We start from the raw sequence: 22,645 nt of genomic DNA on the forward strand, positions 1-22,645 counted from the left end.
CGTTCTTCTAGAATTCATATCTTGAAAGTTAGATAACAAGTTTGATACTTGGCAGAATTCTGATCGGATCATTTGGATACGACTAGATTGATCTTGGATATTTATTTTTGGGATCGTCCAAGTACTATTCTTAATAATCAGGTCCACAGATTTTATTGACTAGACTTTTTGATTGAGAAGAGATAGAGATATAAACTTTATATACATATTGTCAAGGTTAATTAAGTTGGCCTAATTTTTTTCCATACAGGTTGCAGAACGAAAAAGCCGACGGTGTACTTGGTACCCTCTCTTTTTCATAGAGAATAATAAAATAAATAGATAATGTTAAATACATAATATTTATAAAATATAGTCGATGGCAGCATACAAACTGCCTAACATCGCTAGTGTTAGTATAACTATCGCTAAGAGGCAAAGCCGCTAGGCTCCCTCCGCCGTTTGGCAGATGATCAATCATTTTTCATGTTTTACCATAGTGGAAAAATGTGTTTGCCTATTCACATGGCTTAGAAAATTTTTGTTGTTAAAACTAGCCTTAGGCCGGTTTTTAAGGAGGAGGCAAAGCCTCACGTTTGCCACTTTTGCACCCACTATGGGGATGGCAAAGTGGCAAATTTGGCACTTTTCCATGCCAGGTCGACTCTCGACCGCTCGGTGTAATCTACAACGAATGATCAAGAGTCAATCCACATCGTTGTACACTCGACCGCTTACTGCATGTCATCCGACGGTCATCAATTCATCACCCTATAAATATAATATTCAATTTTTTTTTTCATATCACACAATTTCTTCAATCTTCATTCTTTCACTCCATAAATCCAATATGTCAGTTCGAGGTCGCATATTTAGCTTATCTGAAGATGAATGCATTTGCAGGAATTATGTTCGTGTCGCACAAGATATCGTCAATGGTGCACAACAACAACAACTTACTGTATGGAAAAACATATTTCAGAAATCTTAAGAAGAAACATTGAAAATCAATAATCGAGATGCAAATTCTTTGTGTCATCACTTCCAAGTAATCAACAAGGATGTGATTTTGTTTGTTGCTACACTTATTCAAGGCAATCAAAACCGAGTAAATGGTTAAAACAAATTTGACGTGGAGCAAATGTATCGAGCTGAATGACAGAACATAGTGGGAAAATATTTTCAATTTGATAGTTGTTATCATATTTTGAGAGTGTTCCCCAAATGATGCATTTAGATTAACATTTGTAGGACGCATTTAATCAAGATTTAAAGTTATTATCAAACCTTATTGAAGTTAAGTTTAATTTTAAGATATTAAAACTAGTCTATCTTTCATTAAGTTTGATAATCTAATTTTCGAATTCTAATTTACATTAGTTTCTCTTTCATAAATCTAGATAATAGGATATAAACTAGACATTCATAACTTGCAATAAAGACTTTAAAGATAAAAATTAGCGACAATGTTCTTCATGTTGTTTATCTTCTTCATTTCACCAAACTTCCAGTCAATACGCTCACAAACGAAGTTTCCTTAGTTTATCTTCTTCTTTGCCTTCAAATTTTCCTTATCTTGAAAGTTTATTTATCTTTTCTTAGTTGGAGGTTTGATTTGGTTAATATCCAAAACTTGTAGACTTATTTGGTTATTACCCAGTTCTTTACAACTGTCACACATCTTACTAACAACGACTTTAAGCACCACTCCCGAAAAATCAAATTGGGTAGCCAAGTCTAGTTGAGATTCGAACTTTGCCGTTTGAATTATTTTGGAAAAAAAGATAGAAAATTTTCGAATAAAAATTTTGGTGTAAATTTTGTGTTTCAACTTCACATTTTTATAATTATAGAGAATGAGCTGATGGAGATTCAAAAACCACCGAACAATAGAGACTACACCGTTAGCGGTTGACACTAACCACTAGCAGTCGAGACCCGATTGCCTAACAATTTTCCCATAATGACTCGGCTAGTTTGCCAGGCCACCTGGCGTGGTATATGAGTGGGTTAGCCACCCCACCGGAACTGGCCTTAGGTTGGTATCCTTACCACAATTGGTTAGATTGTTGATTGAAACGCTCAAAAGTTGATAAATCTAACGGTGAAATTTGCTACTGTAGTTTAAGTCACAATGGGATTTACACGCCATCAACCTGACAAGAAATCCTTCTATTGAGAAATTAAAAAAGAAAACGGAGCCAATTTCTTCATCCTTGAGTTTTCCCTTTTTTCTCTCAATTTTCCAGCTGTAAAAAGGTATCCATTAATAATACAAATTTCTGATTTTATCATTCTCAATATCTCAGTTATTATCCCCTTCTTGAATTTGAGGGCAACATCAATAAAACTCCCCCCTAAATATCCAGATCTAGGCCTTTATCTTTACATCTCATCAAGTTTTGGTACTCTATTGCCGAATCCAGAGTAAATTTGGAGATTAGGGTTTTGGATCTGTTCATGTGATGCCAAATTCATCTTGATCCGGTAAAATTTGGAGGAATTTGGGAATTTCAGATAGATATACATAAGTTTGGTTAAATTTAGGTTAAAATGCCTGTTAAAAGTGCGCAGTCGTCATATAGGGATCGGACACAAGAGTTTTTGACAGTAATAGAGAGATTAAAGAAGAGTTATTCGCCAGGAGGACAAAATAATGTTCCAAGTAGTAGTAATTCAAGACCTGAAGGTCCTCGATCTGGAATTTCTATGCAATCTGAGTTTAATAAAAGAGCTTCTAAAATTGGTTATGGAATTCATCAGACTTCACAAAAGCTTGCAAAACTCGCTAAATGTAAGTATAAGTGTTTAATTTTATCAATATTACATTGAAAAATGTGGGTGTCTATCTTTTTTTTGTAATGTTGGAAGATTCATTAACATGATAAGTGAGTCTTGTACTGATTATAGTTGGATAAATTTTTCATTAGTTTTTGTAACGCACACTAGAAGCATTGTTATTCTTAAAGAGTAGAGAAATTTCAAATTCACTATCGGAGGAACAAACCACACAAACTAGATTACTGGAAGTACCCGAAGCACTAATACTGGATAACACTGGATGTTCGTAAATACACGTTGGTAGTAGGTAGAAGTATTGGAACATTTGTAGGGGCTGGTTAAATATAGGATTGAGCTTCCTGCACACATTGTTGCTAAATGTTATGCTGTTTGTATAGGGATCTGATTATTAGGATTGATGAGGAAAAAAAGCAAATTATACTGCTCGTGAGCAGATAATTTGTCCATTATATGTTACCCTACTGTAGTCCGAGTTGTTGCTGGTTTGTTAGTGAGATGGGAGGTTGCATGCGCTATTCGTTTGGGTATGCTAATTAGCTATCATCTAATGTTTTTTTAATTCTTGTGTGGCAGAAATTTAACCTGCTGTACATCAGTAGACTTTATAGCACTATTGTTTTCCGCTTTGTTTTATATTCCTACTTTTTGATCCACCAGTTTATGTGCTTAATGCTTTTGCCAACAATTTGGTTATTTAACTTATTTTATGTTGAAAGTAGGCTTTTCTGTGTGGATATATCATATATAGGAATTGATGTTTAAACAAAATGATTCAATATTGATGCAATTAGACATATTCCCGCTGTTTGACGTGTTATTTTAATAAATTAAATTTTCCTTTCCGCTTAATCTGCAAATACAATAAAATTTCAAAGTTTCTCCAACGAGTCAATTCTGATGTCTGCAGTGGATGATGTCGCCTCTACAAGATGATATAAACTGCTGCAACAGATGATGTCTGTCTCTACAATATGATATTCTTGTTTGCAATGCATATATATAACTGAAAACTGTTCTTTTCCTCTAGCACCATGCTTATCAAAAACACATAATTTTAATATTTTGGATTCAAAGAATAATCGCAGTCTTTATGTTTAAGTTGCTGATTCAATGATTTGTTGGTAGCTATAAGAGCAAGGGCTCGCTTTGCTTCCACCCATTTTTTTTTATCAATATGCTCTGCTAACTCCAGTTCATCTGTTATAGTAAAAAAATTGGCTTCCACTAAGCTACAAAATCCTGACTATGGTTTCCAATTTACATTGCAGTGGCAAAGAGAACATCAGTTTTTGATGATCCAACTGTGGAGATCCAAGAGTTAACCGCAGTTATAAAACAGGACATCACTGCGCTGAACTCAGCAGTGGTAGACCTGCAGCTTGTATGTAACACCCAGAACGATAGTGGGAACATCTCCAAGGATACCACCAGTCACTCAACCACAGTTGTAGATAATCTGAAGAATCGCTTGATGAGTGCCACTAAAGAATTTAAAGAAGTCCTTACTATGCGGACAGAGGTAGGTCTATTATTGCTATATTTCATGTTTATCTGCTGTCATGTATATGATCCCAGTAGTTCATAAATATGATTCTGTTTCTGAGATTGGTTTTACCTTTTGTTACTCAGAACTTGAAAGTTCATGAAAGCAGAAGGCAGTTATTTTCTTCCACTGCTTCAAAGGAATCTAGCAATCCTTTCGTACGACAGCGTCCATTAGCTGGGAGGGGAGCTGCTAGTTCCTCCGCTGCACCTCCTGCTCCATGGGCCAATGCACAAACTTCATCATCCCAGTTATTTCCTAGGTATGAACATATATTACTCTTGAAGTTTTGTTATCCATGATATGTATATTATAGTACATTGGCCAATATAAAGAAGCCTAATTCTCTGATGTGAAAATCATTTACTAAGTAACTATCCAGTATCAAGAAGTTTGTTTGTTTCATGTGATTGTCCCGCTTCCTGCAAAGTTTTTCGCTGATGAACTATTAGTAGTGCATTCGTGTTGCAAAAAGTGTTATACATATACGTTTTTATTCTTTTCTTATTTTTATTTTTATGGACATCCCTACAGGAAGCATAATGATGGAGAACCGTCGAAAGAAAATCAGCCATTGCTGCAGCAGCGTCAACAACAACAGCAACAAATGGTTCCATTACAAGACAGCTACATGAATAGCAGAGCTGAAGCGCTTCAAAATGTTGAATCTACCATCCACGAGTTGGGTAACATCTTTCAACAACTGGCGACAATGGTGTCTCAGCAAGGGGAGTTGGCCATCAGGTTTGTTTCTGGCTCAAAATGTCTTTATTGTCTGTTTCGTTCAGCTGTAAAATCTATCCCTAGTACTTGGCACTTGCATATTCTAAATGCTAAGACACAGTTTTTAGAATGTTGAAGTTGTTGAGTTGATCTGTGCATTTTTGACAGTAGCATCGTAGCATTGCTTGTTAGATGACGTAGTAAACGCATGGAAGACAAAAGTGGTGGTGTTAACAAGCAGCCAGTTGTTGGGTTCTTGTGTCTCAACTAAAAATTCTGTAGTTCTGAAAACCACTTCAGAACCTTTGGATTTGAAAGATTTGAGATGAGATTAGAACTTATGGTCGGGGTACATTCGTTTATAAATGAGTGCGCCATCTTGTTAGGAGAAAAGGTTTTGTTTTATTATAGATTGAAATTGGGAGCTAAAACATTCAAGCATGCAATATAAATACTAGACCTCCAGAATGTTTCAACTATAAAATGTATATGACATTATCATGTTTGGTATCAAAATTCTTCACAAGCATGACATTATCATATTTGAATTGTACATAGAATATGTTCGTTAAGAAACCTGTATGGTTATGTTTTTATTACTGGTACTCGCCGTTGAATTTGCTAACAACACATTGCATTACGTTCTGTGAGATCTGTGTCTGGGTGTCCTTAAATCTTTCTCCAGTAGGACTTGACAGTGATTTTTTTTTTCTTTGAGTTACATGTTTCGGTATCTGTTACCCTGATCTCTTTACATAAACTTAATTATGAATTTCTGATTTGTCAGGATCGATGAGAACATGGATGACACACTTGCAAATGTGGAAGGAGCGCAGGGAGCACTACTGAAGTATCTTAATGGGATCTCTTCCAACAGATGGCTGATGATCAAGATATTCTTTGTATTGATTGTATTCCTTATGATCTTCTTATTTTTTGTTGCATAGTAATGTTAGAAAATTTACAGGAACTCAAAGTAAACCAAAATATGACCGCAAGTAATGCTTTTTCAATACATTTACCTTCCCATGAGTCTGTTTTGTTTTCTGTCGTTAATTCTCGGACTTTCTTGTAGGCGTCTCAGTTGAAGTTTAAGCATCTTCACGAGAATATGAATATTTTGTAATAGTATATATGTGTAGTGTGTAAAATCCTTTACACTTTATAAACGGGAAGCCTATTTCACTCATTTAACCTTAGATTGTCAAAAGCTGTCAAGTTTCTTGCATAGAAAAACTGGTTAGATGGATGATAGAACCATGGAATTTGAATCGATTAAATATAAATTTCTGTTTTGATCGATAAATTTCTTTGTTGGTTCGACGTTTCATTTGAATCTTTGTTCGAGTTTCAGATGATGGATACTCCCATCAGTCCAACAGTGTAGATGCATCTGGGCTTGAAGCCTAATATCCCTCACTTCCATTTTTTCCTAGTTTCCTGCTTATTTTTAGAGGGAAAAGGGCGTTGAATCTGGGTTTTTAAGTTAAAAAAAAATGCAGCGGTGCTTAGTCAATGATTTTGATGCTGCCAGTTTGAAGCGTGTTACTTTACACTAAACTGTTTGGTGTTGTTGCCTAATATTGAAGCAAAGAATAATATTTGGCATCAAAAAGCTCCATCCAATTGCTTCTTCTGTCTCTTCATCTTTATGTAGCTAAGCAGCAAACCTTAACCTCACTTCACTCTCATGTCCTAGACAATGTCTCTTCTTAGTTTTGTTTTACTCTCAATCTTACTAACAAGAGCAGTTTCAGCTAATTTTGCTCACAGGAACAACACTTGTAGATCTTTCTGTGGAAATCTAACAATAGACTACCCATTTGCTACCCGGTCAGGTTGTGGCCACTTTGGCTACCGCGACCTCCTCTTCTGTGTAAACGATGTCCTCATGTTTCACATTACTTCGGGTTCTTACCGTGTCTTGGAGATTGACTACGCCTTCCAGACACTTACACTCAGCGATCCAGCCATGTCAACTTGCAATAGAATTTTACGAGATGGAAAAGGAAACGGTTTTGAAGTGGAATCATGGCGAAAACCTTACTTAAATCCAGCACCAGATAATATTTTCATGTTACTAGGATGTCATGCGCAGTCTCCACTTTTTCAAGGATTTCCCGAGAAACATTTACCATGTCGAAACGTATCGAGTATGGGTTGCGAAGCATATCAAGCATGTCCCGGGTGGACTTCATCTGGTTCTTATAAAAGTGAGAGAAATACAATTTATGGTTTGAGTCCACCAGACTGTTGCTCAGTTTCATTTGAATCAATTCGATCTATAAATCTTACTAGACTCAGATGTCAAGGGTACAGCAGTGCTTATAGTCTTGCCCCTATACATGTTTCTAGTACTCCTAATTCATGGTCGTACGGGATACGCGTGATTTATTCTGTTCCAGGTGATTTTTCATTTTGTCGATCGTGCGAAGCTACTGGTGGTACTTGTGGTTATGATGCTGATGCTGTTAGAGATTTGTGCTACTGTGGTAATTGGAATTCTACTTCCAACTGTGATAAAGGTCAGCAACACAAATTCTTTTTTATAAATGGTTTCTGTTGTAACATAAGTTCAATATCATTGTACTATGTTAAATGGTTTGTGCCTCCAGACATTCCCAACTTAACAATTCCGATAGGCCGTAACAATTTGGTGCTCACCATTGCTTTTACTTTTGTATGGTGCAGGTAGTAACATTAGCTCAGGAGGCAGACAGTTGTTGCCATCACTGGATTCTAAAGCAGGTACTCTTCAGCTAGCTGTCTGCTACTATTGTTGAAATCTTATATAGAAATGTCTGACAAATGACAATTTTCTTCTTCTTGCAGGGTTATGGGCTTGCTTATTAATATGGATGACTATTTGGCAAGTTTCAACATAAAGCCTAAGTCAGCAGATTCTATACTTGACATTGTCACTACCATAGAATTGTTTGATTTCTCCTCCACTAGTTTGGTCCGGAGCAGTCATTTTTGGCTTGAATTTTCATTTTTTATTGTATTTTTGGGTGAGGGCAGTTGACAATTGAGTTTTTTCATATGTACACATTAAAATTTATGCTTGAGAAGAAAGAAAAAAATACAAAGAATTTTGTAGTAGAATATTATGGAAAGAGAAAGAGGCAGAGAAAGAAACGAATTTCATTCATAACAGTTATCTCCTTTATGTACATGGAGAAAGGAAAAATAAAAGACTTCCGTTTTTGGACCACACATCAATAGACATGGGCCCTTTAACAATCCCCATTGTGAGGTTCAATAAAACTTCATATGAAATGCTTCACATTTAGGCTTCGAATGTTGATCTTCAAATGTAGTTCACTCCTTTATGACTATTGTGCCGAAATCAATTGCCTTACTAAAACTTTGACAAGGAAAAACCATGTGGGATAAAACCTTGGTACAACTCTTCGCATGTTGTCTCGTACTTTACATGGAGTTCATCACATGCAATACGATCTTCAAATATCGACGATTCTAAGTTAATTGCCTCGTTAAAACTTCGTTAGGAAAACCCAAATGGACGAAACCTGAACTAAAGAAAAAGAGTAAAATATTAAGCAAACTTAGAATTCAGTTGGACTCGAATATGTTGCCTTATTAAAACCTTGACAAGGAAAAACCCAGTGGGACAAAACCTTGGCGAAAGGAAAAGAGTACAACGTGACAGATGCAAGTAAAGATGATCAGTTGCAGATGATCACTTTGCTCAGTTGAAGTTGACTAGTTGCTTCACAACTCCTAAGGCAGAAAATCCTTATGGGAAAGACAATAGCCTTAGTTGGGAAATTACTTACCCGGTGTTTGTTGTCGTCTCATTAAAAACCTTGTCGAGTATTAAAACCCTGTGGGAAAAAGAAACCTCGGTGAAGGAAAATAGTTCAACACACCATTAGATGCTCCCTCTGATGTCAGACAATTTTCATTAGTCTAATGCAGTCAAAAGGAGTTTATCACACTTTACTTTGGTGACTTGAATGTTTATAAGACCATGTTATTGATTCTGGAAGTTACGTTGATTAACATACTATCACGTTTAATTTCTTTCATTTAGATATTTTCAGTAATATCAACGCGATCTTTGTGTCTTTAACGTTCAACATGCTTGATGTTTTTAATGTTGTCTCGCTAAAAACCTTGTCGCGTAACAAAACCCTTTGGTAAAAACTATTCTCGACTGAAGGGAAAAGAGTACAACACAGCTTCAATTTCGAAGTAAAATATGTCGACATCATATCCTTGGATCCTCCCCCTGATGTCGGCATCTCCCGCTGATTACTTTCAGAGTTGTTCCAGACAGTTCCTTTAGTCACATACTTTTCGAAACTGAATATCGGTACCATATCTCCCCCTGATTACTTTTGTTGGAGAAGAGATTATTGTTCATTCACAATCAACAACTTTTGGATTGCACTTTCATTAGCATTCCTTTTAATGTCTTTGCAGGGATAAAACAAAATTATGGCAATGATTACTTTTAAGTATATGATTACATTCACTATACCATTCCAATGACGTTGCGTTGGCTCTGAGTTATATCTAGCTAACAAGTTCCCCGAGGATGTAAAACTTAATCGAGTACATTATTATACTAAGTATAACAATGCGTCTATTGTACTTAGATATGAGAATTGCATCTCCCGACACATCTTCGTCATTTTCCTTTAGACGAAATGGCCACTTACTTACATTTGAACCTCGACTAATCATGAGAGTGCTAGCAGGATGCATGCCCTTATTAATTTCCTGACAACTTTAGACCTATGCAAACCGGTGAAATAATATACCATAAGCTCAATTTTAGATTGAGCTTTTCCAAGATTTCTCATCTCAAATTTTGATTTAGAGTAGCTTGTAGGATCTCTTATTTCATCAAGAGCACCCATCATGTCTGTACCATTGACATAGGTAGCTACAATTCCAAATCAGGAACTTGCATGTGAATACGCAAGGAAAAATACCTTACTCGTCTATCCCCTCCAAATCATATATCCACTTAGACGGTTATAACCCATTCACATGATTGTTTCATTCTGTAAGTGAACGCCCAGTTTAATTGTAAACACACTTTGTGGTCTAAAGTCACTTGATTTGGGTAACAAAAGGTTATCAGGGACTTCTGAAAATATCTTCTATCTCTTGATTCTTTCAGAGATACGTAATAACCACATACATATGATGCATTTCAAGTCCTTTTGAAACTACCAAGCTAACTAAGTAGCGGAATGCTATAACGTTCATTACAATAAAACAATTACAGGGTTTTGTGAAAAACCTCGTGCCACAAGGCGAGTCTTGATACTATGAGACTTAATTCTTCCCATTGTGCTCTATGACAAATAATCATGTATGTCCCATAGGATTTACACTTGGTTGGTTAGCACTACCACACCAAATACCTGTAAATTTTCCAAAGAACCAATTTCTACCTGGATTGTGTAGGCCAAATATGCTCTTTTTTGATATTAAACAGTAAGAAGCATGGTTCAATCTCGTCGTTCTCTATTTTATTAAGCAACTATATATAAAAATAATCATTAATATGTTCGCAAGATCTATCCATTGACTCGTGTGTGTTCTCATAATCCTTTAGGATTTCATTGTTCTCTGGAATCATTAAACTTCAGAGCATCCTCCAGTATTGATTCATGGAAATAATCAGAGACAATCAAATGAAATGATTTCATTAATGATACAAATTAGGTTATGCCTTACTCATCTACTTCCTTTCTAGGTGAGCATTGATCGAACCTGGTAGTCTCTCCATCTTCCTTTATGGAGCCACGACCTCAACCACACTCCCACTAAGTGTAGTTGCAACACCTTATGGTGTATATCCCTTATTGAGGATTCGTAACCTTGCAGGTAGGTTTGCACCTGGTATGTGCGATCTCATCACTTTAGCGTCGTCAGTGTACATTCTGAAAATCGTTTATTATTTGTCACTTCACATTTACATTTTTGTAGTACAAGAATCAATATGAGACAGCGGGAACACACCACGACAATTCATGTCGTTCCCTTAGAAAATATTTTTTCTTATCTCCCCCTAACGACGGGAAGATTGTCTCATTAAAATGACAACCCGCAAATCTAGCGGTAAGAGATCTCCTGCAAAAGGTTTGAACACGTGGATAATTGTTGGGAGTAAATATCCAACATAACTACTTAATCGTTTTCGTGACCCATCATAGTACGATGTGGACTCGTAATGACACATATATAGTGCAACCAAAAATGCGTAAGAACACGAATGTCAGGCTTATATCCAGTTACCAACCGGTACACATAAAAGGTTGACTAATATTAGGTTCTAAAACGAATGTAAGTAAAGGTACGTTTAATATTGCATGTCCCTAAATCAATAAAAGGTAGGTTGGTACACATAACTTATGCCGTAGACATCATCTATAACCTTTGATGATATATAGCATTTGCGAGACCATGAGGTATAGGATGCTCTGCATTGATCCTATAACCATGAAGTTCTTTTGATGTACACTCGCTAACATTTACAAGGAGTGGTGAGCCCTTACTTGTAAAATATGTGCTAGTAGTTTTCAAATCCAAATTCCTTAGGAACTATTACTAGTCCAAGATGTCAAAACATTCACCAGAGCCATAAGTCACTTTAATGTTCCGCATTCTGCATGAATATTTTTCTTAATTTCACCTTGTTATCTTTGTAATATGGATTGTTTACCATTTGCATCTTAGGATGGTCTCGATCCTGTTTTACTGAAGAATTTGTAAAATGGGTGACATGCTCTCTTACCTAAAAGCATAATGGGAGGGAGGAGGGGGTTGTGCATCTAGTACTTTAGAAAACAATTATTGAGAGATATGTCGTTACTTCACATTTTGTCAATCTTTTTCCCGTTGTCTCATCCACTCAAACACAATGATGTACGTATGAGTCATTGCAAAATGAAACATCATGTCACAACCAATTTGGTTTTATGGTTATGCCAAAGTCTGTATGAGTCAATTCCCGACATGTCGATGTCGGGGTTAATATGGATTCAATAATCCAAATACTAGTGATTTACATTTCACCAAATCGACTCATAAATTTCTCTAAGAATATGCTTCCTTCCAGATTCATTAAAGACAATAAAATATGCAATCAATTACATTCTCATTACTACGAGTTTCCATATGATAACCATTTGCATGGATGTCTTTGGAATTTAACAAGGTGTAGATAGCTCTAGGTAGATGCAGAGCTTTTGTGACTTTTGGTCCTTGTCCATTATAGAAACAAAGTTTGAGCGGTACTTCGCTCGATGACCCAATCATCGTAGTCATACTATCAGTTAGACATCGAGTCTTCTCCGGTGAGGTTTAATAAGTGGTGTGGCCTTATTACCTAACAAAAGTATTCAAATCAAGTAATTTAGCGTGTATGCTATGGTTCAGGGGAGATGATATACTTTTCATACAAATATATCTCAAGTGCTTTAGAGAAGTTTTCATCTCGTGATAATGATGTATTTTTCAAAAGTGTAGAAAATGGATCTAGTTCAACTGAAGTCAATTGGTTAGGGGAAGTTCTTCTTGCCAATAAAGTTGATATCTAAAGTATCACGTTCAAATCAAAATTTGTTGCTACTATGGTACCTGCATTACATTGCTTGTACTAATACCAGTAACAATTAATTTTTGATGCGAGCTAGAATTACATCTTAGCTTGATCCCATGTTCGGTTGATACCTATACTTTGGTGTCATTACTACCAGAGACAGAAATACATCTTTGTCTCATGAAATATATATCCATTTACACATGCTTCACATAAGTCAGTACACCTAACCCTCATTACTTCGGGGTTCTTTTTATTTTCACTTTTTCTACAATTAGCTTAATTTGAGAAATTTATGCATTGAACGGGTCAAGAGATTCTCACTTTGCATATCAACCACTTACTTTAGGTTGAATAGCTTACAAAAGATAGTGAATCTCGTTTGGATACTTTAACACATACTGGTTAGTTAGTATTATAAATGAAGTAGAAAAATTGAAAGAGAATAATTTCTGACTATTGCTTTTTGTGTGTTCGTTATACAAAGGCATATATTCCTTTCTCACAAATGAAATGGTTTCCACATCAAAAATACAATAACGGTGCTCAAGTACTTTTGAATCCAAAATATTATTTTTGAATGGAGTTGGGTCCAACTAAAAAGTACCTTAATAAAGGGTATTAAAATAAATAATTCCAGTATGATAATCCCAAACCAAATTTTGTTATGGTTGAAATGGATCTTTAGTAACAAATAGTGGAATATTTAATCCACATGACTGAGTTTCCCTTTTTCAGAAGTACACTACTTTGCTCTTTCCCTCGCTAGAAAAAAAATCATAAGCAACGGGTAAAGAACCCTCACTTCTTGTAGCAAGTAAACCACTAAGTACACCAGTATCAAATGTCGCGTAACTTTATTGATAACTTTAAAACTGAGTTGGTTGATTAAAAAAAAACTATTAGTCAATCTTCATAATTCCACCAAATTAAAAATTAATGTCAAATTCATAACACATTAACACAATACATACGTTATCAACGTTTGTAGACAAAGACTACGGAGAGAAAACAAACAATAAATCTAATACAAGACATGTATATAAATATGACTAAAATAGAATCTAGCTTGACACTTTGACACATAGACACAACACTTTGACATACTAATAAAATACATGTTAAACCAATAGACACCATTTCATGGCAGACAAACCAAACAACACCACTCAAAACGTGAATATATATATATATATATATATATATATTATAAAAACAATGATCATAAACATGTGATTTTAAGAAACATGATTAAAAATCTATCGAATTATTAGCAATATTTCATTACAGATATATCATAAACCATATCAAACACTACAATCCACGCAGTACAATCTAAGATTTGAAAAAAGAAAGAGTAATGATAGATGGATCATGAGTAAAACTTAAAAAGTGTTATTCTTTTTATGTTATTATAGATGGTCCAGAAGGAAATTTTTTTTATGAAAATCATAAAGATTTGATTCCAAGCATTTCAAATCAGTACAAGGCTATTAGCACTCATAGCATATCACCCTAGATGTTAAAACGAACAAATACAATTATGTATATCATGTAAATACAGAGAACATCTGAGGAGGACGATCAATTTTATATATATCTACTTATTTTTCTTTCAAGAAAATGATATGATTCGTGCAATCACAAGTATATCGATCATTTTTTTTTTAAAATATTTTATAAAGGAAAATTAACATTATATTAGACAGACATGTAAGAATAGAAAGAAAAAAATACCGCATAAGCATAGCCTAATATGACAAATCAGATGGTAGATTTGACAATAACATAATTATATATATTATAATATTAATCAATAGAAGAAAAAAAACAATTAACATCAAAACAGGTCGTATATATGAACATTAAGGGCGAGTCAAAAACAAACAAAAAGAGCATACAAGAGCATATGAACATGGATGATAGTCAATGATAATCAATTGATCTAACAATTCTTTATGGCAGACAAATAGGATCATAAGTAACTTGTTCTTGTATTAACGTCTGATGTGCAATAATGAAAACAAAAATGTTTAGGCATTCTTAGTGATTTTGATCGAAAACACAAAACAAAGTTCCTTGGAACCGTTCTCGATAGAATCAGATTATTGCGTCCACCTTAACTATTCAATCCAAGAAGAGAAGTATAGATCCAATGACGATGGAGATTTTTGCAGAAAAAATCAGAAACGCAGATCCAACTAAAAGTAGCGCTTCTTTCAGTGATTTGATGATAACCCAAAAGAAGACGGAAGAAAAAAAAATTCCAGCGGATGAGCTCGTGCTTGATAACGTTTTGTAGTAGAATATTAGGGAAAGATAAAGAGATAGAGAAAGAGAAAGAGAAAAATTTCATTCATAAGAGTTCTCTGGGTTACATAGATAGATTATCCTTTATATACAATGAGAGGGGGAAACCAAAAGACTTCCGTTTTTGGACCACACATTCATGGGCATGGGCCCTTTAACAAAAAAAGGTTATAAATCAAGTAGCTTCAGAGTGGACGTCGGAGTACCGCCAATCCACCGAGACAGTTCATTAGTTGCATAAAACAAGTGGTTATATGCATGATACAACAATGAAATAGAATTCCTTCGGATCCCGAAAGTATGCACCAGATTGACTCGATAAATATATTGAAAAGATGATTTGCTTGGTGGGGTATTTCCGAGATAAAATTTACTCAATGTCATCTCATAGACAATGACACTGCATAATGAAGAAATTCATGCCTCATCCTTTCCACTTCTGCAAGTGCATTATCATTCAATACACCAAAAACAATGACAACACACTTTCCCTAATCAGACGGAAATACCCTCTGCTACTGCCAGCAGTTGTTTGACAACGGGGAATTGAGTGAGGGTACTAATGTCATCTATTAGTATTTTACGAAACCTATTATCGGGGCGTCACATTCCAATAGAGGGGCTTCACATGAATTCCTAGTGACTAAACAGTTGGTTATGAGGTGTCTTGATGCGATAGAAAATGCTTAAGTTACCCTCCATCTAAACTAAAAATACAAAAACATAAAATCAAAACATAATTCTAATTTTAAAAAAATCTGCTCATGATCCTTTTTTCTCTTAAAATCCTTTCATAGTTTTTTTTCTTCAATTAAAATCGTTTTATCATCTTCAACAAACCTCAATTGAAATCGTTGCCCAAGCATGTGTTCTTCTCCTCTTCTTCAGTTCAACCGAATTATTTTAGAATGGAAAAACCCATCTTTTTTGTGTGTTTTAAATGGGTTAAATTGGTAGAAACCACAAAAAGATTAGGGTTGTAGTATCACTTACGGTTAGAAATTCTTAATTTCCTAACTATAAATTTATTTTCTGAAGCTGTTACGGTTAGGCAACTAGAGAATTGTCAACTGTAAAAAAAAAGTTACATGTGTTGTTACGGTTAGGTTCATAACCGTAAATGGATTTACGGTCAAATACGACTCTCTGAAAACCTAAACGTAAAAAATTCTGACTTACAACAGTTTTCCAAGTTTTCTAATAAAATTTGCGGTTGAGTTTGATCTTAAATAAACCAACCGTTATACATTTCCGTCTGGGTTCGACAAACACCAAACCTATCTGTAAATTTCCATCCACACTTATTGGCATTTGGCGACCCTACTAAGAATCTGTATCAGCCAGCCTCAATAAAATATGTTGTAGACCTCGATTTCCTTCCATACTTAGTGAATTCAAGTGATAACATCAATTACAAAATGTGAGAAAAATAAAGTTAATCAACTCAACTGCATTCAAGGTGGAATTAAGCAAAGTAGGAAGTCAGCGATGTGATTTAAATTTTTTAATACAGTTTTGATTGTGATACTTCCCATCTTTCTTTTTCTTTCTGCTACGGGAAGAGATCTAAGATTATTGATGGAGATGATGAAGAGAGAGGAGAGGAGGGAACAGTACGAGCAAAGAAGTAGTGGTAGAGAGAACTAATTGTAGAGAGTAGAGATGGTGCTGCCAAAATTGGCAAGCGATATGATTATTGTTGATCCAAAAAGTGGTTTTTGTAAATCGAGTTTCAATATTTTTAGTCACTCATAGGGGGGGTTATAAATCCCACCGCCTCTCCCTCTCTCACTCTTACAGTAACCGGAAAAAAAAACTCCCTGTTCTTCTTTGTTTTTCTTTTGAATTTCCCAGATTTGATACTGATTTTTCAGATCTTTCGGGAAGATCAAGGTTAATTTACTTTTTTTTGTACAATTTCAATAAAACAAATTGTTGTTCCAATAATTTTTAGGGTTCTTTTTATTTATTTATTTATTTTATCTGTCAGATGGCTTATGTATGTTATCTTGATTTCTTATTATATGTTTGTATAACAATTCCGTATAGCCTTCAAGGAGATTTTATCGATTGTTTCAATCGTTTTAAATACATCTCCGAGGGCGAATCACATTGGTTTGACGTTGATCGACATTAGTGTTAAGATCCATGGCTACCGGATATGATCGTGTTTTCGATTTACAACGGATATTACTCCTCTGTTGCAGGAGCGTCAAATCTTAAAGAAGAAGATAAATTTGCTCTTGATGAAGAACAACAATCCAAATGGTGAAATCAGAAACTTCACACCATCCCTCAAATAACATCGATTTCCTCAACGAATTACATGGATTTAATAATTTTGTTGTATTTTAAAACACATAGATTTTGTACATGTTCATGTGTTTCAGTTATGATGTATTCGATCGTTGTAAACGTTCTTATTAATATATGAAATTGGGAGCATTTGCTCCTGTTCCTTCAATTTTTTTTTAGTCAATCCAAAGAGATATGAAGTCTTATTCTTCTCTTCCGGAGTTGTTACTAGTGGCGGTGGATCTCAAATTAATAAAATATTTGATGCCGGGAGTTGTTATTGGTGGTGTTGGATCCCAAATTAATCAAATATTTGATGCCGAGGGTTAGGGATAGGGATAAAGGATTGTGTCCAAGAACTTTAGAGAATTGAAGTCGTCTTCCAAAACCTAACAGTAAATATTCACAAAATTACTTTAAATTTACACGATGAATTTTGGTTAGCTCCGAGATATCAAAATCCCAACCGTAATTGGTTTGTGATTTGGCTTTTCCTAATTTTATCAGGTTACAGTTAGGAGTTTATCACCGCCTAACCGTAAAATGGCCCTACGGCTGGCCATAAAGGAAAAACCTAACCATAAATCAGTTTGAAGCTGAAAAAAATTCAATTTTTGGTTGGTTGGATTTTGATCTCCACCTCAAATTTTTCACTGTATTAACTAGGGCTGCACAACGGGTAGGGTGGGTAGGATATGGCCTATACCCGCCACCCTACCCGTTTATTGGCGGTTAAGAAAATCTTTACCCGTCACCCTACCCGCCAAATAGTGGATAGGGTAGGATACGATTAAAAAACTGGCGGGTAGGGTAGGGTTGGCGGGTATGGGTAGGGTATGTGCACCCCTAGTAGGAATTGCTCGAAGACCAGTAGGGTAGGATAATTTCGAGCTTTACCCGTCACCCTACCCGTTTATTGGCGGTTAAGAAAATCTTCATCCGCCACCCTACCCGTCAAATAGTGGATAGGATAGGATACGGTTAAAAAACTGGCGGGTAGGGTAGGGTTGGCGGGTATGGATAGGGTATGTGCACCCCTAGTATTAACTCAATTTTGTTAGGTAAATCAAAAACTAGAGTTTTCAAAAAAGATTTTTTCTTTTCTTTTCTTTTTCTATTTTTTTTCCTCCAAAAACCAAATCACTAACTTTAACTATAAATTAAAATCATTAATCCAAACTAATAAAAACTAGACTTAGCTAATTCAACTAAATGGTTAACACTAATTAAAACAAGAGTTGTTTAGTTATTATAAAAATATTTTAGATAAAAGGTTTTTAGAATTCCTAACGGATGATCCGTTTTTGTCCTATTAGTGAAGCCCTTCTATTGGAATGCAACGCCCCGATACTAATAGGTTTCTTTATTTTGTACTATTTCCCATTAGTGCTCCCGAATGACCAAAACGAGCTAAGATTGAAAACATCCCCTTCTGAATGCAAAACCAGTTCCCCGAAAATCCTGATCAAGCTCCCAAATCATTTATTGCGGTAATGAATCTCTTCTGGAAAGATGGAAGGTTCAATAGCACAACTTCGTTCAAAAGCTTCTCATTCTTCATCACCATCATTATCAGCTTCATCTGTAGTTGGATATGATGACTGATAACGATGATGAAGAAGAAGAAGATTCAATGTGGGTATATACTAATGTTCGATTTGGGAGCAATTCAAATTCGAGGAATGCAAAAACAAGCTGGAGATTCTTCAATAGACCTAAAACTGGAGCTTATAGCTCAAGAAAAGATTGATTGAAAAGCGAGGTAATTCTTCATAAGTTCATAAAATTTGAATCGATTTAATTTATATTTCTGTATTTTTTTTTAATCGATAAATTTATATTTGTTCGTCTTTGAATCTTAGTTCAATTTGAGTTCAGATAATGCATTCATTCCTAGTTTCCTGCTTATTTTTAGAATCTGAGCTAGTATCAGGGCCTAAACTTCTTCTTGCAATGTAATAAGCTTTTAAAAGCTCTCTTTGACTGTCTATACATATAAGAAGTTTCATATTCACATTTTAAAGGAATAATGGCAATTACTTTAATCTTGTTTTTTTTTCCTTTTTCTAAAACCTCTTTGGAAGGGAAAGGAATAATGGCAATTTTCATAGTTTCATATTCACATTTTAAAGGAATCCATTTTAAAAGGAAAAGAAAAAGCATTTGGAATGATTTAAGCCTCACTCAATTAGGCATGTTACTATATTAAAGAAGTGCCTGCAAAAGGAATTCATACCCAGTCTTTTGCCTCCTTTTCCCCACTCATTGTTAGATTAATGAACTACTTGTTGAAGATGGCACTACTAGTGTCGGATTATGTAAGAGTAGTTCAATCCTTCCACTGGTATTTATTAGAGCTACTTATCCTTAATCAAATCATTATTAACATCAGTATTATTCTTGTCTTCCGAACATGTCCTCCTCAATATCACTGTCTGAAATTAGTGGTCAAGAAGTTGAGCAACTTTATCATGAAAGCAGTAACAGCAGACAGAATAGTAAATGGGTAATCGATGTGAAAGAAAAACTAGAAAAGATGGATACATCAAATGAGGTGGATCACTGGAAGAAGAAATGCATCTACCAGATACCGGCATGCGTCAAAGATCTGAACAAGAAAGCTTACAAGCCGCAATCGGTGTCTTTCGGTCCCTATCACCATGGAGAAGAGCACTTGGTTCAAATGGAGGAACACAAGCACAGAGCGCTACTCCATTTCCTCAAGAGATCTAACAAACCAATCGAGTCTTATATGGATGCCCTTCATCGCGTTGGTAAGCATCTCATTGATTCTTATGATTGGCTTGACCTCAAGTGGCTCCAACAACGTAATGATAATGATGAAGCAAATGATGACCATGATCCGTATGGTAACTACAACGAACAATTCTTGCAGCTCATGATGCTGGATGGCTGCTTCATGCTCGAAGTTTTACGAACTGCCACGGGAACCACTGACGATTATGCTTTCAATGACCCAATTTTTAGTTACCATGGTAAGCTTTACATAATGCCGTACATAAGGAGGGATATGCTCATGCTCCAAAACCAACTCCCAATGCTTCTTTTGGACACTTTACTTGCTGTTGAAACTGGTGGAGCAGGAGGTACTACAACTGGTGGCAAACCAAAGGTAATATCGTCATTACAACACATACGCCTCTTATTTTCTGCTATTCATTTCTAACTTCTGATAGATTTCAATTATTCATCGACAAACAGAACGAGGAGTTCCTAAACAGGATCATATCCAAGTTCTGTTCCCCAACCACACCCATCCACAGCTTGGGGAAATGTCTACATGTACTAGACGTGTACAGGAAGAACCTGCTTCAAGAGCCACGAAAGAAACATCATCAAACACGTCTTAAGAGTACAGGTGATTACAGTGAAAGTAGTGGTGATATCATCCGTTCAGCGATGGAGCTTTACGAGGCTGGAATACGGTTCAAGACTAGTAAGACCACGAGTCTGAAGGATATCTCCTTTCGCGGTGGAGTTCTCAGACTCCCGTTGATTGTGGTGGATGACACTACTGAATCTACTTTTCTTAACTTGATGGCCTACGAGAGGTTCCATGTAGGAGCAGGAAATGAGGTTACTGCTTACATCTTCTTCATGGATAACATCATTGATTCGGCCAAGGATGTTAGTCTCCTCCACTCCAGCGGGATAATACAAAATGCAGTTGGCAGTGACAAGGCAGTTGCAAAGCTGTTCAACGAGCTGTCCAAGGATGTGACGCTTGATCCTGATAGTAGTCTAGATAAGGTGCACAAGAAGGTGAATGACTACTGCAAGAAGAAGTGGAATGAATGGCGTGCTAACCTGATTCATACCTACTTTAGGAGCCCGTGGGCCATTCTTTCCGTTGTTGCGGCTCTTTTCCTAATGGTACTCACCGTCGCTCAGACCTTCTATTCAGTTTATGGCTATTACAAGCCTAGAAACTAACAGGTGCTAACTAGTTTTTTTCTACTTCAAAGCTGATGAAGACTTTGTTATTGTGCCAACTGTGTCTTGTTTTGTTTTTCCTATTGGCAAGCATTGTGTATGTCTGTGTTTTAGACTGTGTTGTACTTTGAAATTTATGAGAAAAATGTGCCTGCCTGAGTGCCTGAACACATTCAGGATGCTTAGTTGCACTAAATTGTGCACCAAATTCTTGTTAGCAGGCACTAGAATAAATGTGTCTAAGCCAGAAGAAAAACCAAAAAACTACTAGTGACGAGAAGAACAGAAGATTCACAATTGGCACAAACAAAGTCTTCATTAGCTTTTAAAAAATTTACAAACTCACTAAAAATTCACATCTCTCCATCAGTTTTCAATTATCTAATCAGACAATCTCATACAAAATTTCTTCACTTGCCGGGTGCGAAGTTAGTGGCGTAGTTCCAAGCATTGTTGCTAACTGGATCAGCTAGGTGATCAGCCAAATTTTCCAAAGGTCCCTTACCAGTCACAATAGCTTGGACAAAGAACCCAAACATTGAGAACATTGCCAATCTCCCATTCTTGATCTCTTTCACCTTCAATTCAGCAAAAGCCTCTGGATCGTCAGCAAGACCAAGAGGGTCAAAACTACCACCTGGGTAAAGTGGGTCGACAACCTCTCCAAGTGGACCACCAGCAACACGGTAGCCTTCAACTGCACCCATCAAGATCACTTGTGTTGCCCAGATTGCGAGAATACTCTGAGCATGAACCAAACTTGAGTTACCCAAGTAGTCCAATCCACCTTCACTGAATATCTGTGAACCGGCTTTGAACCATACAGCTTCGCCGAATTTAACACCGTTACGGGAAAGCAATTCAGGGAAGACACAACCAAGAGCTCCAAGCATGGCCCATCTGCAGTGAATAACTTCTAGCTCACGGTTCTTGGAGAAGGTTTCAGGGTCAGCAGAAAGCCCGGCTGTGTCCCAACCATAATCACCTGGGAATTCACCAGTGAGGTAAGATGGAGACTCACCGGAGAATGGTCCCAAGTACTTAACACGGTCGGCACCGTACCATGGGCTACCAGAGGATACAGATTTGGTTGGCTTTGCTGTCTTTGGCGCTGTCTTCTTTTGGAAGAGCATGGTGATCCTTCCTTCACCAATGACATCTGGTGAAAGCTTCACTGCCTTCCCAGCAAGAGAGGGAGAAGAGAGAGCCATAGTTGAAGCAGCCATTGGGAAATGTTTGGAGTTGCAGTAGAAAGAAGTATGAGAAGGTTAATTTGGTTGTGTGATTGATGAAGGTGCTGGCGTTGGGTTTTATACTTGGGCAGCACTAGTAAAGATAAGATAAGAGAGATCAAAAATACAGGTAAATTATCTTCAGGGAGTATCTCTATCTTTCTTCTCATTGGTTAACAAGGTTCTCAAAATCCCATTTGGCTCTGCAAGTTGAGTGCCTGT

At 36.1% G+C, this 22,645-nt stretch overlaps 4 protein-coding genes across 5 annotated transcripts; 3 read left to right on the forward strand and 1 right to left on the reverse strand.

Moving 5' to 3' along the window:
* Positions 1-2,121: 2,121 nt before the first annotated feature.
* On the forward strand, positions 2,122-6,241 carry LOC113299739 (syntaxin-32-like). Its single transcript, XM_026548813.1, has 5 exons — positions 2,122-2,773; positions 4,050-4,300; positions 4,411-4,586; positions 4,859-5,068; positions 5,835-6,241. Exons 1-5 carry the CDS (start codon positions 2,533-2,535, stop codon positions 5,992-5,994), a joined length of 1,038 nt encoding a protein of 345 aa, XP_026404598.1. The 5' UTR covers positions 2,122-2,532; the 3' UTR covers positions 5,995-6,241.
* A 467-nt stretch (positions 6,242-6,708) lies between these two features.
* Positions 6,709-8,243, forward strand: LOC113293444. The gene is made up of 3 exons (XM_026542079.1): positions 6,709-7,572; positions 7,739-7,795; positions 7,880-8,243. Exons 1-3 carry the CDS (start codon positions 6,750-6,752, stop codon positions 7,930-7,932), a joined length of 933 nt encoding a protein of 310 aa, XP_026397864.1. The 5' UTR covers positions 6,709-6,749; the 3' UTR covers positions 7,933-8,243.
* Positions 8,244-18,727: 10,484 nt separating this feature from the next.
* LOC113299741 (UPF0481 protein At3g47200-like) lies at positions 18,728-21,387 on the forward strand. 2 transcript variants are annotated; one of them, XM_026548815.1, is made up of 3 exons: positions 18,728-18,999; positions 19,683-20,370; positions 20,460-21,387. In XM_026548815.1, exons 2-3 carry the CDS (start codon positions 19,774-19,776, stop codon positions 21,189-21,191), a joined length of 1,329 nt encoding a protein of 442 aa, XP_026404600.1. In that variant the 5' UTR covers positions 18,728-18,999; positions 19,683-19,773; the 3' UTR covers positions 21,192-21,387. The 2 variants fall into 2 exon arrangements, with proteins under 2 accessions (XP_026404600.1, XP_026404599.1); XM_026548814.1 differs by lacking the exon at positions 18,728-18,999 and having other exon boundaries at positions 19,492-20,370.
* A 101-nt stretch (positions 21,388-21,488) lies between these two features.
* LOC113299742 (chlorophyll a-b binding protein of LHCII type 1-like) lies at positions 21,489-22,492 on the reverse strand. Its single transcript, XM_026548816.1, has one exon. The coding sequence runs from the start codon at positions 22,415-22,417 to the stop codon at positions 21,602-21,604; it is 816 nt and encodes a 271-aa protein (XP_026404601.1). The 5' UTR covers positions 22,418-22,492; the 3' UTR covers positions 21,489-21,601.
* Between the last annotated feature and the right edge of the window lie 153 nt (positions 22,493-22,645).

Source organism: Papaver somniferum, chromosome 7 (assembly GCF_003573695.1).
Source record: "Papaver somniferum cultivar HN1 chromosome 7, ASM357369v1, whole genome shotgun sequence".
Taxonomy (NCBI): Eukaryota; Viridiplantae; Streptophyta; class Magnoliopsida; order Ranunculales; family Papaveraceae; genus Papaver; species Papaver somniferum.

Coding starts and splice junctions, on each gene's coding strand:
- LOC113299739 (XM_026548813.1), top strand. CDS start 2,533: ATGCCTGTTAAAAGTGCGCAGTCGTCATATAGGGATCGGACACAAGAG. Junction 4,587..4,858: donor TCATCCCAGTTATTTCCTAG/GTATGAACATAT, acceptor ACATCCCTACAG/GAAGCATAATGATGGAGAAC. Junction 5,069..5,834: donor CAAGGGGAGTTGGCCATCAG/GTTTGTTTCTGG, acceptor CTGATTTGTCAG/GATCGATGAGAACATGGATG.
- LOC113299741 (XM_026548814.1), top strand. CDS start 19,651: ATGTCCTCCTCAATATCACTGTCTGAAATTAGTGGTCAAGAAGTTGAG. Junction 20,371..20,459: donor CAACTGGTGGCAAACCAAAG/GTAATATCGTCA, acceptor ATCGACAAACAG/AACGAGGAGTTCCTAAACAG.
- LOC113299742 (XM_026548816.1), bottom strand. CDS start 22,417: ATGGCTGCTTCAACTATGGCTCTCTCTTCTCCCTCTCTTGCTGGGAAG.
- LOC113293444 (XM_026542079.1), top strand. CDS start 6,750: ATGTCTCTTCTTAGTTTTGTTTTACTCTCAATCTTACTAACAAGAGCA. Junction 7,573..7,738: donor TACTTCCAACTGTGATAAAG/GTCAGCAACACA, acceptor TGTATGGTGCAG/GTAGTAACATTAGCTCAGGA. Junction 7,796..7,879: donor ATCACTGGATTCTAAAGCAG/GTACTCTTCAGC, acceptor TTCTTCTTGCAG/GGTTATGGGCTTGCTTATTA.